The following is a 20,491-nucleotide window of genomic DNA, read 5'->3' as shown; positions in this document are numbered from 1 at the left end:
AGTGATGAAGTTCAAACATGTTAGTTCCTCACCAATTGGGAAATGTAGGACCACCACAATAGCCAAACAGAAAGGTAAAGCACAGCCAACCAAAACGATAACCACCAACAAAAGATCAAAACCCGGTCCAATGAGTAGATCAGGCAGTAAATTTGATCAGGAACCCCTGTGTAAGCTTGGCAAAAGTTCTAGTAGTTCAAAACCTAGTGGTGTAGCGAAGCTTGTGGACTGCCTTTCCAGTGAAGAGAAAAAGATGCAGGCATATAATAAGGATGAAGAAAGCAGCACATCAAGGAACACGTCTTTATCAGAAGCGTCGCAACCCTCCAGTACATCCAGGTCTGCTAGAGACGTGAGATCACAGGTTGAGCAGTCCAGGAGAGACAGGAGAAGGAGTAGGAGGACTGATGGAGTTGAAGGCAGTCAGGGTGCTGGGCCTCAAGTGGCCCCCGGCGTGGAGATCAAGCCTAGTTTGTAAAACTTTACACTTGTATGATCTTAGTTGCATGAGCCGTTGTGATTGCCCGTGGTGTGACCTGACTGTAGATGTCATCTGTCATTTGTCATTTTCTCTCTCTTTGTGTACTTGTGTACTGGTCTCTAAACCTGTTTTCAGATCTTTTTCTATGGATAGCCAGTTTTATTGTAGCATGCCAGTGTGAGTGGGTTGCTGGCCAATTTTTTTATTTTTTTTTTTGGTTCCTAGTTTCGTCTAAGGTGTTAAGGAAGCCTATAGATCTTGTGAGCCCACACAGACACACAGTCCTAGCACAGCACCAAAGATGCCGCATGTTTAGTTTCATTTGATACTGTGAATTCACATTTGACCCTCTGCTGTGGCTGTAGAGACATTTGAATCGTGTCTTTTTTGTGATTTATTTGTTGTGTTTCTGGTAAGAGTATACTGTCAGAAGATTTAAACTTCCAATTAGATAGGTTAGATGCATTCTTTATAAATCTAGCCTCTTAAAACCACTAACAAGATAACTGACTGTATCAAAATATAGATTTTGCAACTCTTTTCTGATCAATCTCCCCTCACCTGTTATTTGGATATGGACTAATTTTGTTGTGGCTAAAATATGATCAGAAAAGGGTAGTCTGATTTATTCCTTTTCTAACTTTTCTGAATATTATGTTTTAAAGATTTTCATGACTTTCCATCTTCTGCTCTCAGGCCCTCAGAGCCCCTGTGAAAGAACAGATGTACGTATGGCTATTGTGGCGGATCATCTTGGCCTGAGTTGGACTGGTGAGAAATGACACCACCTGGAGGTCAAAGTGTTGCATTACACCTTAGCACAAATATGCCCTATATTTCTATATCTCTGTAATAATGTCATCAGTGAAAATAATGTCACATTTTTACCCCTAAATGCTACTTTTTAACATTATTATTTTTTGCAATTATTGCTTTGCGTTATTTGTTGTTGTTTCTCAAGGCATCGTTGCTGCTGCGATCAGTAGGGTGTGCCATCTGCAGTCACTGCAGTACTGCGCACATGTGTACGAGGGGGAGTGGTAAAGACAGAGGAGCCGTTAATCTATTTTTAATGTGTTGCAGAGCTGGCCAGGGAAATGGAATTTTCGGTTGATGAGATAAATCAAATCCGTGTGGAAAACCCCAACTCATTGACAGCTCAGAGTTTCATGCTATTAAAGAAATGGGTTAGCCGAGATGGTAAAAATGCTACAAGTAAGTGTGCCTATGCACTACATATTTTCTGAATAAGGGTAAATCATACTGAGAGCAGAAATGTGGGTGGGGTTTGGGCAGGGACAGACTTCTGTATCCAAATCATATTCTTAGCCATTATAAGAGAAACAACATAAAGGCTAAATTTATTGTTCAGCTAATATGGGCAAATATTCATATTTTTCTTTTTTCCTTTTAGCGGATGCCTTAACTGCAGTCCTGACTAAGATCAATCGGCTGGATATTGTGACATTGCTGGAAGGGCCGATATTTGACTATGGTAACATTTCAGGCACAAGATGTTTTGCAGATGATAGCGCAGTTTCCCAGGAGCAGGCTGATGGTAAAGTTTAGCCCCATCTACCTGAACTCTACTTTTCTATGTCTCTCACAAATCTGTAGATTCATAGAACCATCATGGCAAAACACTTATTGCTCTAAATTTACACCCAGTATAAACTTAAACTCAAGTTTAAGTTTAAAATCTCAATCCTTTCTAATCAGTTAGGTTCGGCAGTTATCAACACTGCTATTTCCCAGCCTGGTGTTGGACCAGTCAGGGATCAGTGTAATCATAAATATTGAATTATTATGATTGTATGTTTGTATGAAAGCATTAAAGCATGCATCTATATAGTATATGACTTAAGCTAATGCTGAATCAAAACTTTACCCCATCTTAATAATAGTGGAAATTACAATACATTTATATTGAGCAACAGTTGGGATCCATAAGTAAAAAATAAATAAATTGGTTTTCATGAATTATGAATAAACCTTTCACATTTGATATTCATATTTTTTTGTATTGTTAACTGATGCTACATGCTTGTGTAGAAATTAAAAATAATTGCCAGAAATACAATAGCCATTATAGCTCAGTAAAAAGTAAATGTTCACAGTTGTGCTCTACTGAAATATCCGTTAAGGCTTTATATTCTGCTAGTGTGCTGGATCTGATGGGTATAAGATTTGGTTCATAACATATTAAACAAGTATTATGTTTATGTGTATACAAAATATCCTCTCCAAAGTATACCAACTACTGTAGCTATTAGCATTGGCAATAGTGTTCTATTCTGTTTTCTCTTCTGACTTTTTTCTGAGATGTTAAACATACATGAAAACATAATAGTATTCAACCTGCTTTTACAGCATGATTGCATTAATGTTTCTCTCTGTGTAGTGCTAACAGTAACTCAGTAGTTTGGAAGCAATATCAATAGCATGGCTCTGGCTATTATGGAATGTCTGCTTGCTGTCAAGCTGCCTGATCCTCCGGTAGCCCAGAATCCTCTGAACCTTCCTGATAGAGTGCTTCTGCTGCAAATCCAGACCAGCTGCTTCTCCACTGCCTACCAACTTCTTTCATAGCAACACTTTTGCCTCATTTCAAAGCACAGTGGTGCAGCACTGTTTAGCGTAGTTGCTCTGTCTTTGGTGGAGTAAATTAGTGCTAGCTCTTGCTACAGCTCTTCACTCATGCTATGGTAACTTGCTCTTATTAACACTGCATTCTTATCTTCATATTGCAACATCATCCTGATACATCTCATGTTTTTAACACCATATCTGCAACATCTTTCTTGCCCCATTTTTCTGTAACTTGGTGTCCATGACAGGTTCTACTGCCCCTACTTCCTCTACATCATTTGTATCTCCCAACCTTAAAGTGTTGACCAAACAGTCCTTTTCCTCACCATCATCATCACCCATCTTCCTCCATTTACGCCAAGACCCCACTGTTCCTGAACTTTATATTTAGTATTGTAATTATCAGCCTTTGAAAATTACATGGTGAACTACACTTTCAGATATTATAACTATACTAATCATACCTTAATGGTATATTTGTAACGGAGTATTCTGGGTTAACTTGATCAACCTGGTATCGATCATCGGTGGTTTCCTTTTGACTACCACAGAAAATGACTTTTCCTCAAAACAAACCTAAGTAATCCACTAACAATGAGTCTAAGAGGCAAGATGATGGGGTAAGTGTGCCAGAAGGTTATAAAGCTGAAATATAAAGCTTGTATTTTTGCTATAGCACTTAAATTCTGTGAAAATGTTTGTTGAGTTGTGAAGTTATCTCATTTTTAAGATGGGACTTCTCTAACTTCTGCAAATAACCCAGAATAATCCTTTAAAGCCATCAGGTTAGGACTTATTAAATTCAGTATGCCATCTTAACATCGATATGGACCTCCATGACATTTTCAAAAGCCTCTGTCATAACATCTGTTGCTGTGGCATTGTGCACAAATGGTGTTCTCCTCCATCTCACTGTGTTGTATCACTCAGGTTACCACAACATTGAGCTGGAGCTCAAGAGTCCCTCAGAGGTGTCCTATGAGCCCCCTACCCCTCTGTATGAAGAGGATTTCTTTAGTGAGGACATTAGGCTAAAGTTCCCCTCTAGTGCCCCTGTTAGACCCAGTGAACTGTCCTTGCCAAACACTAGTGGCCTAGTGTCTGCAGATACCAAGCCGCCTACTGTCATGGCGGAGGACACCTCTATTGGAGGCCGAGAGTCTGTTAGCCAAGAGGATGGGTCAGCTGAAGATGATTTTGGTGTCAGCAAAGAATCAGCAGCCCCCTCGGAACATCATGACAGTGAGGGAACCTCAAAAGAATCAGATGTCTTCCCAAACAGTCCAGTAAAAGAGCAGACGGAAGTCCAACCTAAGCTTCCCATTTGTGTCTCAGCCAGCAAAGCTCCTAGAGAGAGTGGCAAGTCTGGGTTTGACGAAGAAGATGAAGAGATGACCCAAGAGAAGTTAAAGTCTCTCTTGGAGAACATTAAGTTGGAGGAAGGCTCAGAGGATGAGGAGATGACTGAGGAGAGGCTGCAAGCAATCCTCTCTCAAGTGCAGCTGGCAGAAAAAGACATGTCTTCAGTTTCAGGTCTGCAGAGTGAGACGTCTGGTGCAAACGAGAAGACACCAACTTTGGGCCAAGGACTGAATTCTGAAACACAAGGGCAAAGAGAGTCCAGGTAAGAACAGTGACCTCTACCAACTAACTTTATTCTTATTCCACAAGCTCAGCAGGTTAGGTATCAATCAAGTAATGTATTTCAAACTTTAATGTCTCCACAGCCAAGAACTAGTGTCATCAACACTTGGAGTGCAAACTGAGAGGCAAAATGGGGGACATCCAGAGCTCCAAGCCCAAGCTTGCTTGTCACCAGACGCCAGTGAGTGTTCCAGCAAACCAATGGGCAAAGCTAGGAAAGACTCTGGACAAGAAGAAGTAAGCAGGGAGGCTCTAGAGGACAGAGGACCAAACAACAGGGGGGAGGACATTTCCGAGCCTAAAATCCAGGTAAAATATTCTTTAAGAGACCTTAAAAAACGAAAAACAATGCACTGTGGCTTTTCTAAGATAGCTGAACCAAGTTTTTAACAAGCATGTTCTCACATTGCTCAGGGTCTATCTAATGGCGCTTTTATACTGCATGGTATGGTTCGGTACGGTTCACTTTTGGGGGGTTATCCTCTGGGTACAGTACCTGGTACTTTTTTTTAGTACTACCTCGGCTGAGGTTCCAAGTAAACCGTACTGTTTAACAACCCAAAAGTGGCTTTTTTGTTGTCTCTTGAGAAAGTACAGATGTTCCTCTCGTTGATAGCAGAGGAGCAGATCCAGTGACAGCTTGATGGGGCAACGTGGAATGAATTTTTTTTTCATGAGTCATGGCGGTAGAAGCGGCACAATTATAATGACATGTTCACTCTAAAGCGGTACTAAACCGTGCCATACCGTACTGAGCCGTACCGAGCCTAGTAGTACCACGCAGTGGAAAAGCGCCAAAAGTTTTCTCTTGTTCCAAGTTCACTGCCCAGGGAGTCATTTCTTTTGGGCTCTTCCTATGTAAAAATTCCATTGTACTCAAACTTTCGTGCAGATGTCATGTCTTCTCCAGTCTCTCAAGTCTCAAGCTACAACAAAGATGAACAATAAGCAAATCAAATTTTAACAAAAGACGTGACATGTTTTGTATTTAATCCTCGAAGTACTTGATTATGCTTCAAATGCATCACGTATACTTTGCCAGATGAAAAATTTAAAATTTTTTCATCTAGCTGTCTAACTTTAGATTGATTACAACTGCCAATATAAACGTTATTACATTTTCCAATGAATAAATAATTATCATCAATTCTTGAGCACAGTGCAGATTTGTGATTTAAAGAACATTAGTTGAAGTTTGATGGCTCATGCACTGCTGTAATGTGCTGACCTGACTCTAGCAGGAAGCTCGTAGAGATAATGAATCGAGCTCTGATGAGGAAGAAACTGTCACCACCAGAGTGTACCGGCGGAGAGTAATTTTGAAGGTACTATGAGTTGTACTCTTGTAGATTTGGGCTGGTTTGTGTGCTACAGACTTTGCGTGTGCTTCTAGTCTGTGTGTTAAGAGGGAATGAAGTGATTAGCACACCAATGAAGATGTTGCTGTGATTTTTGGAGTGGATTTTTCTAGCGTGATCTATTTTTATTTTTTTTGTTGGATTTTTATTCTCCGCTATTTTTCTCCTTCCCCTATCTTTGATTAATTAAAGATGCTTGTTAAGGTTAGCATCACTACTAATACTAATGTTAGCATTAAGTTTAGCTACATAATGGAACTTATTTTTGTGCATCTTGATTTTACAAATTTTATTTAAATGTATAAGATTTTTTTTTTTTTTTGCCTGTGGTGTATTTTTTTTAACGACTAAATACATTCAGCCATTGTTATCGGCACGCTTGGCTTGAAAATTTGTCTTGTCTCAAACCAAAAAATGTCTGATTTTTCTTTTTTGGTCAGATAAAATGGAATTACATGTTACTCACACATCATGTGTGTGACTGTGTGTGATCTAAACTTTAAAATAAAGATCTGCTGTTTCATCATGCATCCCACCTCTGTAGGGTGATCAGGCCAGAAACATCCCTGTTGAGACTGTGACAGAGGAGCAGTACACAGATGAAGATGGAAACATGGTCACCAGAAAAGTAATGTCCATGCCCATCCCTAGCAGCGTCACAGTCTCCTCATTTTACCACGTCTTTTCCCTTCCCTTCTGCCCCCGTGTGGGTTTAAACCATTACCATGAGACGTGACTTTACCCCCTTCTCTTAGGTCATCCGTAAAGTGGTGCGTCGCACAGCTGGTGTGGAGGAGAAAGGCAGGAGAAAACGTGGGAAGCGTTCTCGCCAGGCCAGTAGGGCTGAGCAGGAGGAACAGGGGGGCCCCGGGCCCCACAGAGAGCACACTGAGGTTGGATTCGTGTGCGGTGCTGATGCTAGTGCTAGTGCGGGCCTGCAGTGTGCAGAACATTTGAGAACAGCCTGCTGTATCTGAAATCTAATCCAGGTTTTCTGATTTTGATTTGAAGTGGCTTTATTAATGGAAACGTCTGTGGACTGATATACTCTAGCTGTGTGGCTGCATACTTTTAATGTTGCTCCAACACAGACTCAAAAAACATTTAGAACACAAAGCAGGCTCAAAAAAAAAAAAAAAATGCAAGGTGAAAAAGCTTGAATGCGCTAAACTGTTACAACTGTTAGTGTTACAATTTTCAGTATGGAACTTAAGCTATGCTGATTTAATTAAGGCTGCATTCTACAACAAATGAAACAAAAAAAATGACTTTAGAATGTTTTTTTTTGCCATGAGCATAACTTACTTGATCTCAGAATAATACAAGTTTTCTTGACAAAGGTAACAAATCTTGAGATACTTCACAAATTAAAGGGATAGCTAAAATTAAAGGGACAGCTCACCCAATTCTGTCATTAATTACTCAACATCATGTCATTCCAAACCCGTTAAGACTTTTGTTCATCTTTGGAACACAAATTAAGAGATTTTTGAACTTTCTGACCCTGCATAGAGACGCAATGCAGCTGACACTTTTAAGGCCCAGAAAGGTTTTAAGGACATCATCAAAATAATCCATGTGACATCAGTGGTTCAGCTGTAATGTTATAAAGCTATGAGAATACTTTTATTCAACTTTTCTTCAACAATTTCTTCTGTTCCGTATCAGTCTTCAACACACATTCGCGAGAATATAACAATGCACGCGTGTGGAGCTGCTGATGCAGGAGTTGACGTTCTGACATAGAACTTCCATCTCTCTTAGTTCATTGTCTGTATATTCTGGCTTAAATAAGTAAGGCTGGGCACCCTCTGTCAAAATCTTCAGATCTGTTTACAAAATCTGGTTTATGTACAGCATGCATCTGGTTAATTATTGGCAGAATTTTCATTTTTGGGTGAACTATCTCTTTAAATTCATTTTGAGAAAACAATTTCTTCATTGACACTGACTGCACCGGGGGTGTTTCTGCTTATGTGGCTGAAAGGTCTATAAACATAGGTTTGATAGAGTGAACATTGGCTTCTCGCTAATAATTTTTTTCTTTTATAGCATCTGTTGTGTGTTACCATGGATGGGCATTGAGAGTAATATCCCTACTGATGCTGTGCTGTATGACGGATCATTTAGAGTCTTCTCTAACTACAAGCTTTTGTTGTTTCAGCCTGGAGAAGGAGGGAAGGGCATAAAAAAGGAAGGAAGACAAAGGGAGAAAATGGGTCAATCGTAACAGTTGTGCTCTTTTTGGTAAGTCCATAGGCATAAAACTCAGTTCAGGGTTAGATCAGGGGGTTAAAAGCAGATTAATTTTGGTGTACAGTCATCAACACAATAGTCACCAGAGAAATGTGCTTTGTAACAGCACTTTTTCCAGTACAGTTGAGACACACCCCACTAATGGAATGCAACCACAGCAAATTAGCCCAAGCAATTGTTCTTTTGCTCATGCTTCTGTGTCCAGACCAGGACAAGGTGTTTGAATGGTCATTTGTGTGGTATTGTAAACCTACACAAAGGCTGGACATGTAAAGTCAACATGGAATGACTTTCACAACTCGTTTTAGTTTTGTTGTTTAGATTTAATAGTGGCCTATCAATATCAATAGTGGTTTATCAATTGAAAGACTGTGCTGTGTTCTTAAATGAATAAATGAATTTGGTATATTTCTTTATCTCACTGTGTTTCAGATTTGAAAGTGTTTCAAAATCATTTTCCTATGAGGAGGATCACTGGAATTGTGCAGGAGGTCAGGGGATGAGGATCGTGTGTCTGCAGTTTTCATAAAAATAAACGGTTTTCAGCCAGACGGCTTTTGATTTCGCATGAGCATGAAAAAAAAACAAAAAAAAACTTGTTTCTGTCAATAACACGGAACGGCTAACGGGCGAGAGGACTTTGTTAGTGCCAAGTTTCGATCAACTGGGGGCGTCCGATACGAGACGCTCCACGGCTGTGCCCAAGCACTTCCGTGACCAAAGAGGCCACGAAACATACTGCAGATTGACAGAAAAGGAGGGACTCGTTCGAATCACCTTCTACACTCGCCTTACATTTTATTCCTCTCGGACCCATGATGTGGGGGTGTAAAATGCTGTTGGAGCTTGTGATGTACATAAATTACACTGTATACATTTAAAAGTGGCTCACACTATTGTTAATGCACTGGCAAGTGTGTAGGAATGAACTACCAATTCTGATTCCAATTTTAAGGGAATGCTTCGGTGTAACTTCACATGCACTTGTATAATTACTAGCAAGAAAAATATTTGTAAATGAAAAACGGCCAGCTTGATTTTAACAACCGGTGTTCCTTCAAACCTACTGCGGTTTTCAGTGGTATGAACATTGGATCCGCTGTAGTTCTGTTTAAAGACTTCTTCAGAGTACTAATATTTTCATGCATGTGATTCACTTTATTTAAAATTTTCTAAACAGTATAACACACGAGAAGGGGGAATGATGTTCTGTACACATACACTCACAGCCTTGCTAATGCTCACATGTTTTTATTTTTTTTAGAAAGATGACAGTATCACAACCCATTGTTCAGCTTCACTAAAATACACTGTGTCCCATCACATCACAGCGGCGCGTTCCCTATGCAGTTAAGGATACAGCTGCAATCTGAACACTCACCGGTACGCGTCACGTCAACTAGCGTGATGAACTTGTAACTGTTCTCATGTGTAATGGCTCTAAGATATAGAAGTATTTCTGTCAGCCTGTCATTTATAATCATTCTAGCAGTGTATCACTACTTTTCAAGGCTGTTGTGGTTTCGGGGGAAATTTTACTTTGATTTTGGTGCATTGAGAAATCACCCAAGTATTCATGGATGATAGATCTGGTAACAAAAATATGTATGGGAAAAAAAACATACACTGGATGATCAAATTAATTATTTAAGCTTATAATAAATTGTGTTCAAACCCTCACTGTGTTTTCTTTCTTGTCCAGCTTTAAGCACTGGAACCTTTAAGGGGGCAATCCCATGAATAAATGTCATGTTCAGGACATATTCATAAGAAATTAGTAGGAACTTTAGACTATTGTTCAATACTTATTATGACATTATTTGCATTTAAATTAAGAACATTTTCTTCACAATTAATTTTACCGTTTTTTTTTTCTTCTTCTTCTTTATAGTAGGTAACCCAAAACTGGGGAAATGTGATTAAAATGTCACTTTCTAATTGTCTTAAAACAAATTAATGTTCTTAAAAGTAGTCTTTATTTTATATATTTTTTGAAAAACAGATTTTTTTTCTTTACATTTTGAGGTGAAATTCACAAATTATCAATGAACCTCTCCAGTATATTGAGAAAGGCAGTCCTGAAGGGGTTTAGAATAAAAATGAAGATTACTTCAAGCAAGCACAGTCCAGCTTTCATTTTCCATACTTATGAGCTCTAATATCTTAATTCAATTCTAAATGAAATGCATCTTAGTAAGTTCTTCATATAAGCTCATGATAAAAAGGTTCATCATACAAAACAATCTTCACTCCAAACAAGGCGCTTTGTTCACTTGGATGGAATACTTGGAATTTATTAACTTTTTGAGGCCATGTTGGCCATTTTTGGTTGCATGCTTTAAATGTAAGCACAAAAATGATGAGACAATATTAAAAACATCTCCAAAGATAAACAAGTCTTACGGGTTTGGAACATTATGAGAGTGTAATAATGAACTAACCCAGACTGCAACATGGTGTTGGCTGGGAACCCATGTTACCTAGCTGAACATGTAAGGTTAACATAGCTGCATTCAGTTGAGTTCACGTTACTTATTATGAATTTTATAAATGTCAAACATACCGAAACCAGACCCTGGTGTCCAGCTTTTTTTGGCAGGCTAAACCATATCCGCGTTGAGAAAATTAACAGTTTCCACATGACTGCTGTCTAATCAATAATTTACACCTTTATAATGATACCTTGAATTCTAAACATACAGTAAGTAGGCTACTTTAAACAGCTCTAAGCCCCGCCCATTTTCAGAGCGAACCGTTTAAAGGAACCGATTCGCTCAAGTGAATCAAATCGCTAGAGGTCGCTGTAACGAATCCCATCCTACAGTAGTATATCATTCCCCATTCTCTCACTGATGCTCAATGATGGCGGATAGTGCGAGTGAGAGCGACACGGACGGAGCCACCCCTCAGTGCTCCTCATCCTTGTCTTCCTCCATCCTTATCTCTTCATTCAGTCTAGAGGAGTTGACGAACCGCCTGGCTTCTTTACAGCAAGAGAATAAAGTGCTGAAGATCGAGCTCGAGACGTTTAAACTGAAGTGTAAAGCTCTGCAGGAGGAGAACAGAGACTTGCGCAAAGCCAGTGTCACCATAGTGAGTCATTCACACGTGTTTTGACAATTATTACTTATTTACCTGAATACTCTTGACAGCTCACAATAATACTGAGGAGTTCAACCATTTCAGTTGATTTTAAACTTATTTACAGTAGCTAACACTGTACATTTTAGATTCACTGAAGCTAATGTGCTAATGTCTATTCTTTATTGTCTCATATTTTTCGTTATGTCTTGTTAATTAAAAAGAAAATTACTAAACAAGCACCAATTTTAGCCCCCCATTGGTTGTGTTTAGAGTCTTAAGAAACTGTCAGTGAAATATTTATCATAGCATGAGCTAGCAGCACAAAAAAAGTTAATATGGCATAAGAATGAACTTACTGTGGGTAATTCATTTTCATACTTCACTTTAATACATAAGCCTCATTTTCATACAGTATGTAATCTTACTAAGTTGAGTAAGCTGAATCATTATCTTGTTTAAAATTCAAGATTCATGAAAGCGTGGTCTCATTTTTGTTAAGTGACACTACAGTTAAGTACAGCAGCATGTGCCAATGAGAGCACAACCGTTATAACTCATATAGTGCACAATATTGACTAGCTTTGGTTAGTTGGTGATTATTCTGCGGGTATGTTATGAGTCATCTTAGAGCTGATAGTATCACACTGTAACCCTGTAAACACTGACATATGAAATGTTTGACATTTTTGCTTAATGTTTATAAACCATATATAATTAACAAAGCTGCTTAAACAATTAAAAATAAAAACAGCACCATGCATGTATGTATAGTTTAAAACAAAGGACCAAAAACCAATCACAAAGAGTAGGCTACTTTCTTCATTTAAGAGCATGAGATACAGTGGGAGTGGGGAAAAACCGCCATAAAAGTCTTGAGATTAATTTAAAATAATTTTACATGGCTTTCTAAACATGCCGCACTCTTGTGAGACACAAGTGGAACACCGATAGATGTCCATCTAGAAAAAGTGATGAATATGCATTCTGTGTGAATGGCTTGGTTTCAATTCTGACGTAAACAACAGCATCTCCACAAAAATGAAAGCATGGTGTAGACTCAGGATGGCCTACATAAAATAATTTATGCCACTCGACAGAGCAACATACAACAAACTGAGCCATATTGAGTCTGACTGTCCGTACGGTATCTGTGACTGGACAAATGACCCAACGGAATGAACAAAGTTATCATTTCCCGACATTTTCTGCTACTCTGGTACAGTGCGAGTTAGTACCTTGATGAAATCGCGTGTACCAATGTACATATGTACATAAAACGTAGCTCGAGGCGCACTCAATTTAAATTTTATTGGTGGCACTATTGACTTGTTCGGCATTGGTGGGAACGCCCACAAAAACGTCATAACCGTTTATGCCATGGGGGAAAACAAACCATTCGAATTAACGCACAGACACCTTATTAGGCGCTTGATCTTTACTTTTTGTGAAGATATCGATTGATTTTGGCTTGGTGCAGTGACGAAAAGTTGCTGTGTGGTGTTCTGTACCTCTAATAAGTAAAAAAAAAAACCTGATCTGGAGATGTATATGACTGATAAACAGACCCGAGTACCCGAGGTATTACTGAGCGGGTAGCACAGAGCTACACTACGGTCATTAGTCCTGCCAAAATCAAATACATCTCACTCCCTGATATTTTGTGATGTCATAATCTATTAAAACATTTATTTTTTATTATTATACACAATCCCGTACGAAAATTAGCCATGATATTACTATAGTAAATGTAAAGTAGGCTAGCCAGGTTTCTTGACCCATTAGGTAACAGAAAATGTCGGGAAATGACACCTTTGTCCATTCCCTTGGGTCATTTGTCCAGTCACAGATAATGTATGGACAGTCAGACCCAATATGGCTCAGGTTTTCTGTCGAGTGGCAGAAATGATTTAATGTAGGCCATTCTGAGTCTACACCATGCTTTCCAATGAGGGGGAAAGGACTGTTATCCCCCACGCTGACTCCGCCCACACAGCTATGGTGCGACACCGAACAAGTTAATATGGATGATAGCCAGATATATATATATATATATATATATATATATATATATTAGGGGTGTGCCAGAAGCCGAATACCTTATTCGGAAAGGCACGAATAATGGCTTCAAAAATGAATAAATGATAACGAATAATTCTGCCCGAATATTCGGCTGAGGCTGCAGCACAGTCTGGTGTTTACTAGATTCACAGGTGAGCCAGGGGATCAGCGCAATATTTTACACAAACCTCTGAATTCACTCAATGAGTGTGAGAAGTGAATGAATGTAAACTTTATGAATGAAAAGAGCGCAAATCCAACAGCACATTGCTTGGTGCCACAACGTATATCTCTCAAAAATCAGAGCTTGGCAAGAGTAGGGCTGAAATTACCTAAAATATTACATCATACACGTTCTATTATTTGTTCTTCTATTTAAACCTTATAGGCTACGGTATGATACACGAATGAATAAGCACAGCGCGATTGCCAATCAAATAGCCGCGTTGCCATCTCTGCGCATCTCTGTCTCTCAAAAACCAAACGAGCTCTCTGTCAAGAGTATAGGCTAATAACCAACTTAAATACAGATACATTTTCTACTAGGCCTAGATGTTTGCTTCCTTAACTTTTGCTGGTTTGCGTGGCATATGCACATTTGTTTAGTGAAGTTCAAAAATTACTCGTTTAAATAGTTCTGCATAATGAAATGTTAGCCTTGAATTAATTCATTCACTAAATGTTTGTCATTAAATCTTCCTACTTGTAAGATAAATTTATTTTTAGAAATGATTAATTTTACATTTTAGAACACTGAACAGGGCAAATAGTCGAAATAGTTTTCCACACTCTGTTCTCTTTTTTCCCCATAATTTTTCCAGACCTGCAAATTACTTAAGTGAAATACTTATTTTAACTCTGCAGGAACCGGTGAGCCAAAGGAATTCATGTTGTTTTACATAATCCTCTAAAATTACAATGCATTAACAAGTGTGCAAAGTATTAATGAGTTTATGAATGAAGTAAGCACAAATAAAATAGCAGTGTTGCAGTTGCCTTTTTTCATGCATTTCCTGGAAATTACTTAAATCAATTTCCATATTTCTAAATTGCGTAGGAACCCTTACTGTTTTAATTTAGATACTCAAATATCTATTTATTGGATCACGAAAGGTCCCCAAGCTGCGACTCGAACTCACGTTGCTCGAAGCATAACCGCACTACATCTCGAAGCAATGCCTATATAATGAAATCGGCGCCGACTGTTAGAAGATGTTTAAATAGGCTAAATGTTATAATCATAAAATAATAATAATAATAATAATAGTTTAGTTAAACACTGCATATTTGTTCAGTGATAACTATGAAAAAAAGATGTAAAACCATAAATCAAATACTGTACGAAGTTCTGGTTCAAGCTCTGCCTACTTCCGGTTTTATCTGAATACAGATACATATCCGAATAATTTTGTGATTGATACAGATACAGATACAGATACAAATACTGGCTTCGCTGCACACCCCTTAATATATATATATACATAAATACATACACACACACACACACACACACACACATATATATATATATGATACGAGTCTTGGCCTGAAAACATTTAAATGCCAAAATTGTGTTATTATCAAAGCGCCACCTACTGGCAACAGGAAATTACTTGTTTTACACTAACTTAAACATGCAATGTTTATGTCCAATCTGCACATTTGCTGTTTTCTTAAAGCCACCGGGTGGTGGTGAGTCTAAGTGTGAGGACCCTTTCAATTAAAACAATGCTGTAATTTTATTCAGAAGCCCAAACTAAGCAGAAATATTTCAATTTGGTGCTATTGCTTTTATTTTTATGGATGAAAAGTAAGATCAAATTCTGATTCCCTTTAATTTAAACCATTAAGATATAAATGTACTGCAGACTTCTGACATAAAATGCATTTAAGTGTCATTTGTCAATCTATATCTCCAAATAATGTCTTATTAAAATGATATTTATATGCTTAATTTTATTATCAATGTTTAATTGTAGGGGCAATGCATACATTGCAGTCCAATGCAAACATGAGTGTGGCATGTGTGATTTAACATAATTTATCTAAAAAAAGGATGTTTGGATAGTTAACCTATGAAAAACCTAGGTTGTTAAACCTACGTTGCTTCAGTCTAGTAAATGTTCATCTTGAAATGTATGAAAGTTATTCCAACATTTACTGTATGTTTAAAAACTTTACAGCAAAAATACTTTTAATAGATTGAGAGCAGAAGGGATGCAGTTGATTGAAGTTTTGTTCTTGTTAATAATTTAGAGCCTTAGAAATTCATGTATCAAATATGATACTATACTGTAGGGTTATACAAATCTAGCTTAATGCAAATCGTCACATCTGAATGATGGTTTGATTAATGTGAGCATTAAATAACGATGATGTACTGGTGCTTCAGTACTGTAAAGCACTGTACAGTGCAATCTGTCGTCAGTTGTTTTGGTTGCTAGTTAATATTGGATGATCATCTGACAGTTGTCCTTGTGTGGTGTCAGCATGCGTTTATAAACTCAAAAGAGAGAAAGCAGCTGGTCTCTGGCTTGACAATTGTATTGTGTTATCTGCGTAAAGTTCTTCATCATCATGAACTTCCTATTCTCTCAGGGTCTGCAGACGGCTTCTCAATAACACCTATATGTAGAAATAACATATTTTCTGTTAGACTTTCAGTTCCTTATATGTCATGCACATGGGTTTTAGGGTGCATTGCACATTTGTTTCTATACAAGCCAGATGAACTTGGCTTGTCTTTGTAAATTCTAACTAAACCATTGTCCTGAAATGCCTTTGATGTATCCTCATTCATGATGTTTTCCTAGGCCCACTTTTACTGCCTCCAACAATTCTTTAAATTGTTGCAGCTGCATATAGAAACAAACTTCATGCTTGTGCGGCTTGTGTTCTGTATTCATTAGTCAAGAAGGCAATTTTCTTAAGCTGTAAGCTTTATTAGCTTAACCTTTGTATTATGTTATAGGCAGTGTTGTGCCTGAACGCGTTCATTGAACGATAGTTCATGAACTCGTTCATATTTTGGGCGAACGTGAACTGAACGTGCTGTATTACTGCCTGATGAACGTTACGGTCAACACGTTCATTCTGGTGTCTGTGAACGGCACGCTCTCTCATGTTAACTTCGTTCAATAGGGTGCCAGATTTCTATAGAGCTTTCCAGGCGAAAACCCTGCTAAAACACACCGACTAAATGTACTGTAGATTTAGTCAACTAAAACTAAAAACAATTCAGATGACTAAAATATGACTAAAACTAAATGCCATTTTAGTCAAAAGACCATGACTAAAACTAAATCAAAATTTGCTGTGAAAATTAACACTGATATGAACGTATTTCTGAAGGGAACTGACTTTAAAAGTTTCGATGGCATTTTTTCCCTTCTTATCATTGCTGATCCATAAGCGCCACCTGTTGTCAGAGAGTGAATTTGCATTCTCATTCAGACTGTTTTTGTTTCATGCAGGTTTTATCTTCTTGATTCTTTGAAAATGCAGTCGTTGGTTCTAATTTCAAATGGCTTTTTAAAAAATTAAGTATGTTTAGTTGTTGTGGTAGTAGCAAGTTTCATGGCCAGTCACAGATGTGAAAGTTAGTTTTAGGCCCTGCTTGCAAGTGTAGAAATTAGGACAAAAGTTTAGCAATTTCCCTACCGTAGAGTAAGGTAAAATAATATACCTGGGGAAAAAAATAATTTTCATTTAATTCACAGTGCAATTGTTTTACAATATATGGCCAATTACTATCATAGGAATAATAATATCAAATTATTATTATTATTATTATTGTTATTTTATCCTAATTTAATTCACAAGTTGCAGTAGTGAAATTTAGAGTGGCAATTCTCAGAGAGCAAGAAACATCCAAAAATACAGTACACACACACACACACACACACACAAAAAACAGAAATTAATATAAAATAAAATAAAAATAAAAAATTATCATCACAACAGGAATGGTTAGTTCTCTGTAAAATTTGCTGAAAATGTACTCAACCTCAGGCCAACCAAAATGTACATGAGTTTCTTTCTTTATCAGATTTGTAGGAATTTAGGAATTTAGCATTACTTACATCACTTGCTCAGCAGTGGATGCAGTGAATGGGTGCCATCAGCCAAAACATTACAATAATCCACACGTAATCCGCACGACTCCACTCCATCTATTAACATCTTGTGAAGTGAAAAGCTGCATGTTTGTAAGAAACAAATCCATCATTGAGGTGTTTTAACTAGGGGTGAAAGAAAATATCAATACATGTGAATAACGCGATATTTAGTTTGGCGATACTGTATCGATATATATATATATATATATATATAAAATTCATACAAGATTCATGGCAGTCGTTTGGTTTTGAGTTTACATCCCGACCGCTAGATGGCAGTCTTCATCTCTGAACGACAGTGAGAGTAACAGGAGATAATAGCATTAGCGCACGTCACGAATGTTAGCATTAGGGGTGTAACGGTACGCAAAAATCACGGTTCAGTACGTACCTCGGTTTTAAAGTCACGGTTCGGTTCATTTTCGGTACAGTAAGGGAAAAAAATGCAAACATTAAACTGCAGGTTGTTTATTACTATAAACTTTTTTTTAACAATTTGTTTACACTTTTTTAAATACTTTTTAATAAAATATATATAAAATAAAAAAAATACATGCTACTGATGTATGTTCAGCAGATGTAGCCTGACATTGTTCTGCTTTCTAAAAATGTTTTCTTTATTTTTTTAGCAAGCGAGAGCAGAACAAGAAGAAGAGTTCATCAGTAACACCCTTTTCAAGAAGATTCAGGCCCTGCAGAAAGAGAAAGAAACACTAGCGGTCAACTATGAGAAGGAAGAGGAGTTCCTCACTAATGAGCTCTCCAGAAAACTTATGCAAGTAAGTGCTCAACTCTTGTCCAGTGCCCTGACATTTTATCCCACCCGTCAGATTTTCTTGCCAAGGTTTACTGCACATGCGCACATCAATATTGCGTCCATTTTCTCATGCTAAACAACAATATTTAATGTATCTGCATTACTGTAAGAGTAGGTTTAGGCTTAGGATAGGTGTAGACTTTAACATAAAACAATCTAATACGTAGAAAAAAAATATTTATTGCCATTTTCCTGTAACTGTATCCCTTCTAGCTTCAACCGTGAATATAACACATAATTACATTTACATTTACATTTATTCATTTAGCAGACGCTTTTATCCAAAGCGACTTATAATTAACATAATTACTGTATTTGCATTGCTGTAAGGGTAGGTTTAGGGTTATGGTAGGTGTAGATGTTCATAAACCATAATTTTATCGGCAGCATTTTTCCTGGTCAAAATTGTACTAATGGGAGGTAGCAAAATCTGACAGGGTAGCACAAATCGACAGAAAACCGGTCTCTGAATTGGATTTGTTCTCTTTGGCGCTCATACCAGAGCAGTGTTGAGCACATATTGCATAGCAAACATAGAGCACATGTTTCAGTAAAAGAAGATGATTACCACATCTGTGTTCAAAGTTCCAGTGATAAGTCACTGAGGAGGAGTACAGGAAATGTTGTTCAAGGTCTGCTCTGTAAGCAGTCTTGACCAAGTCTTCTGGGGTCATTTAAACAAACACACAACCTTGTTAAGAGTGATAGATTGCCGTTTCTAGACTCACTTTCCAAAGCTTCCTCAAATAGTTTCCCAGTTCCACCACAATGTTGAGGTTTATCTGACTTTGAGGCAGTGATTCATTCACTTTAGGGGAACTGCTTTAGCAATGCTGTCTTTAAGGAACTTCTTATAGCTTAAAGGGTCAGGGTAATTCTGTTTGTCCTCAATGTCCCATGGAACATGAGAGAAAGAGCCACAGATGGAGTGGGGAAGAGAGAGCTGCAGAGAAGCATATGGTCACCTGTGGTTTTACAGATTTCCTCACAGATGGGAAAATGTTGAGTCATGGGTTGCAGTTTGATGAAAATGCAGCTGTAAGCACTCAACAAATTCCAGTTATAGCTGCAAACTGTAAACGGTTTCATTTAAAAAAGAACAAAATGACTGGAACCAAATGATTTTCATGATATCTGATCCGATCTTCATTCTCACATGATCCCTCAGAAATCATTCTGATATGCTGATTTGGAGCTCAATATCTTTAATAATGTTATGATTATCAACGTTGTAAAGAGCTGACGATACGTTATACAGAAAAAAATACTAGGCCTGTGTCTGAAATTGCCCCCTATACCTTTAAATAGGAGGGGACAGCCATCCGTAGTGGTGTCCGAAACCATAGTGGACGAGTGCTCTCATTCAATCCCATAATGCACCGCAATAAAAATTGATGTACACTTATTGGCTAGAGAATATCCATAAAGCCAAATATATTCCCACTTATAACTAGAAGAACATTACTACTGGAGATGCAAATTTTTGAGTTTTGCAATGAATATAAAACAACAAATGCAAAAGCAAATGCTTTTCCGGCAGAAATTCTTCAAATATGTGGCTTGAACAGCTTCAGTCTGGTACACTTTATATTTCATACCTGTATCAGTTTGAAATCCATTTTCTCGATTTCTTGCTCAGTTACAACACGAGAAAGCCGAACTGGAGCAGCACTTAGAACAGGAGCAGGAGTTTCAAGTCAACAAACTGATGAAGAAGATCAAAAAGCTGGAGAATGACACGATCTCCAAACAGCTCACCTTAGAGCAGGTAACTCCTTCAAATCTTGCGCATTGAGATGATGAATTTTTTTTGCATCTATTTGAACTCTTTTGTGTTCTTTTAGCTTAGACGTGAAAAGATCGACTTGGAAAACACCTTAGAGCAAGAACAAGAAGCTCTTGTGAATCGGCTGTGGAAACGCATGGACAAACTGGAAGCAGAAAAAAGGCCAGTGCAGTTCTTTTGTGTCAGTAGCTGCTGCTTTGGGTAACACTGCTACGGCTCACTTCAGAAATAGAAACACTGCCTTGTAACTGAGAAAGTAGTAATGCCACTTTGAATATTTAAAGTGCTCTACATGTGTTG

At 37.9% G+C, this 20,491-nt stretch overlaps 2 protein-coding genes across 31 annotated transcripts in view; both read left to right on the top strand.

The window, feature by feature from the left end:
* Window positions 1-10,008, top strand: part of ank3b (ankyrin 3b) — a 231,517-nt gene extending 221,509 nt beyond the window's left edge. For 25 of the 30 annotated variants that reach the window (XM_059531835.1, XM_059531829.1, XM_059531844.1 and 22 more), the window contains 10 exons: window positions 1,178-1,252; window positions 1,565-1,696; window positions 1,896-2,039; window positions 4,001-4,694; window positions 4,798-5,023; window positions 5,953-6,039; window positions 6,617-6,700; window positions 6,828-6,965; window positions 8,237-8,319; window positions 8,761-10,008. In XM_059531835.1, coding sequence (XP_059387818.1) covers window positions 1,178-1,252; window positions 1,565-1,696; window positions 1,896-2,039; window positions 4,001-4,694; window positions 4,798-5,023; window positions 5,953-6,039; window positions 6,617-6,700; window positions 6,828-6,965; window positions 8,237-8,302 — 1,646 coding nt within the window. In that variant the 3' untranslated portion in view covers window positions 8,303-8,319; window positions 8,761-10,008. The remainder of the gene's footprint in view (window positions 1-1,177; window positions 1,253-1,564; window positions 1,697-1,895; window positions 2,040-4,000; window positions 4,695-4,797; window positions 5,024-5,952; window positions 6,040-6,616; window positions 6,701-6,827; window positions 6,966-8,236; window positions 8,320-8,760) is intronic. The other 5 variants (XM_059531847.1, XM_059531846.1, XM_059531833.1 and 2 more) reach the window with 5 other exon arrangements.
* Window positions 10,009-11,181: 1,173 nt separating this feature from the next.
* Window positions 11,182-20,491, top strand: part of LOC132122018 (coiled-coil domain-containing protein 6) — a 35,400-nt gene continuing 26,090 nt past the window's right edge. The window contains exons 1-4 of the mRNA XM_059531822.1: window positions 11,182-11,421; window positions 18,218-18,367; window positions 20,045-20,173; window positions 20,250-20,353. Coding sequence (XP_059387805.1) covers window positions 11,188-11,421; window positions 18,218-18,367; window positions 20,045-20,173; window positions 20,250-20,353 — 617 coding nt within the window. The 5' untranslated portion in view covers window positions 11,182-11,187. The remainder of the gene's footprint in view (window positions 11,422-18,217; window positions 18,368-20,044; window positions 20,174-20,249; window positions 20,354-20,491) is intronic.

This window comes from Carassius carassius, chromosome 40 (assembly GCF_963082965.1).
Source record: "Carassius carassius chromosome 40, fCarCar2.1, whole genome shotgun sequence".
NCBI classification, from domain to species: domain Eukaryota; kingdom Metazoa; phylum Chordata; class Actinopteri; order Cypriniformes; family Cyprinidae; genus Carassius; species Carassius carassius.
The sequence above is the reverse complement of the archived record's forward strand: the minus strand, read 5'-3'. Positions and strand labels throughout refer to the sequence as shown.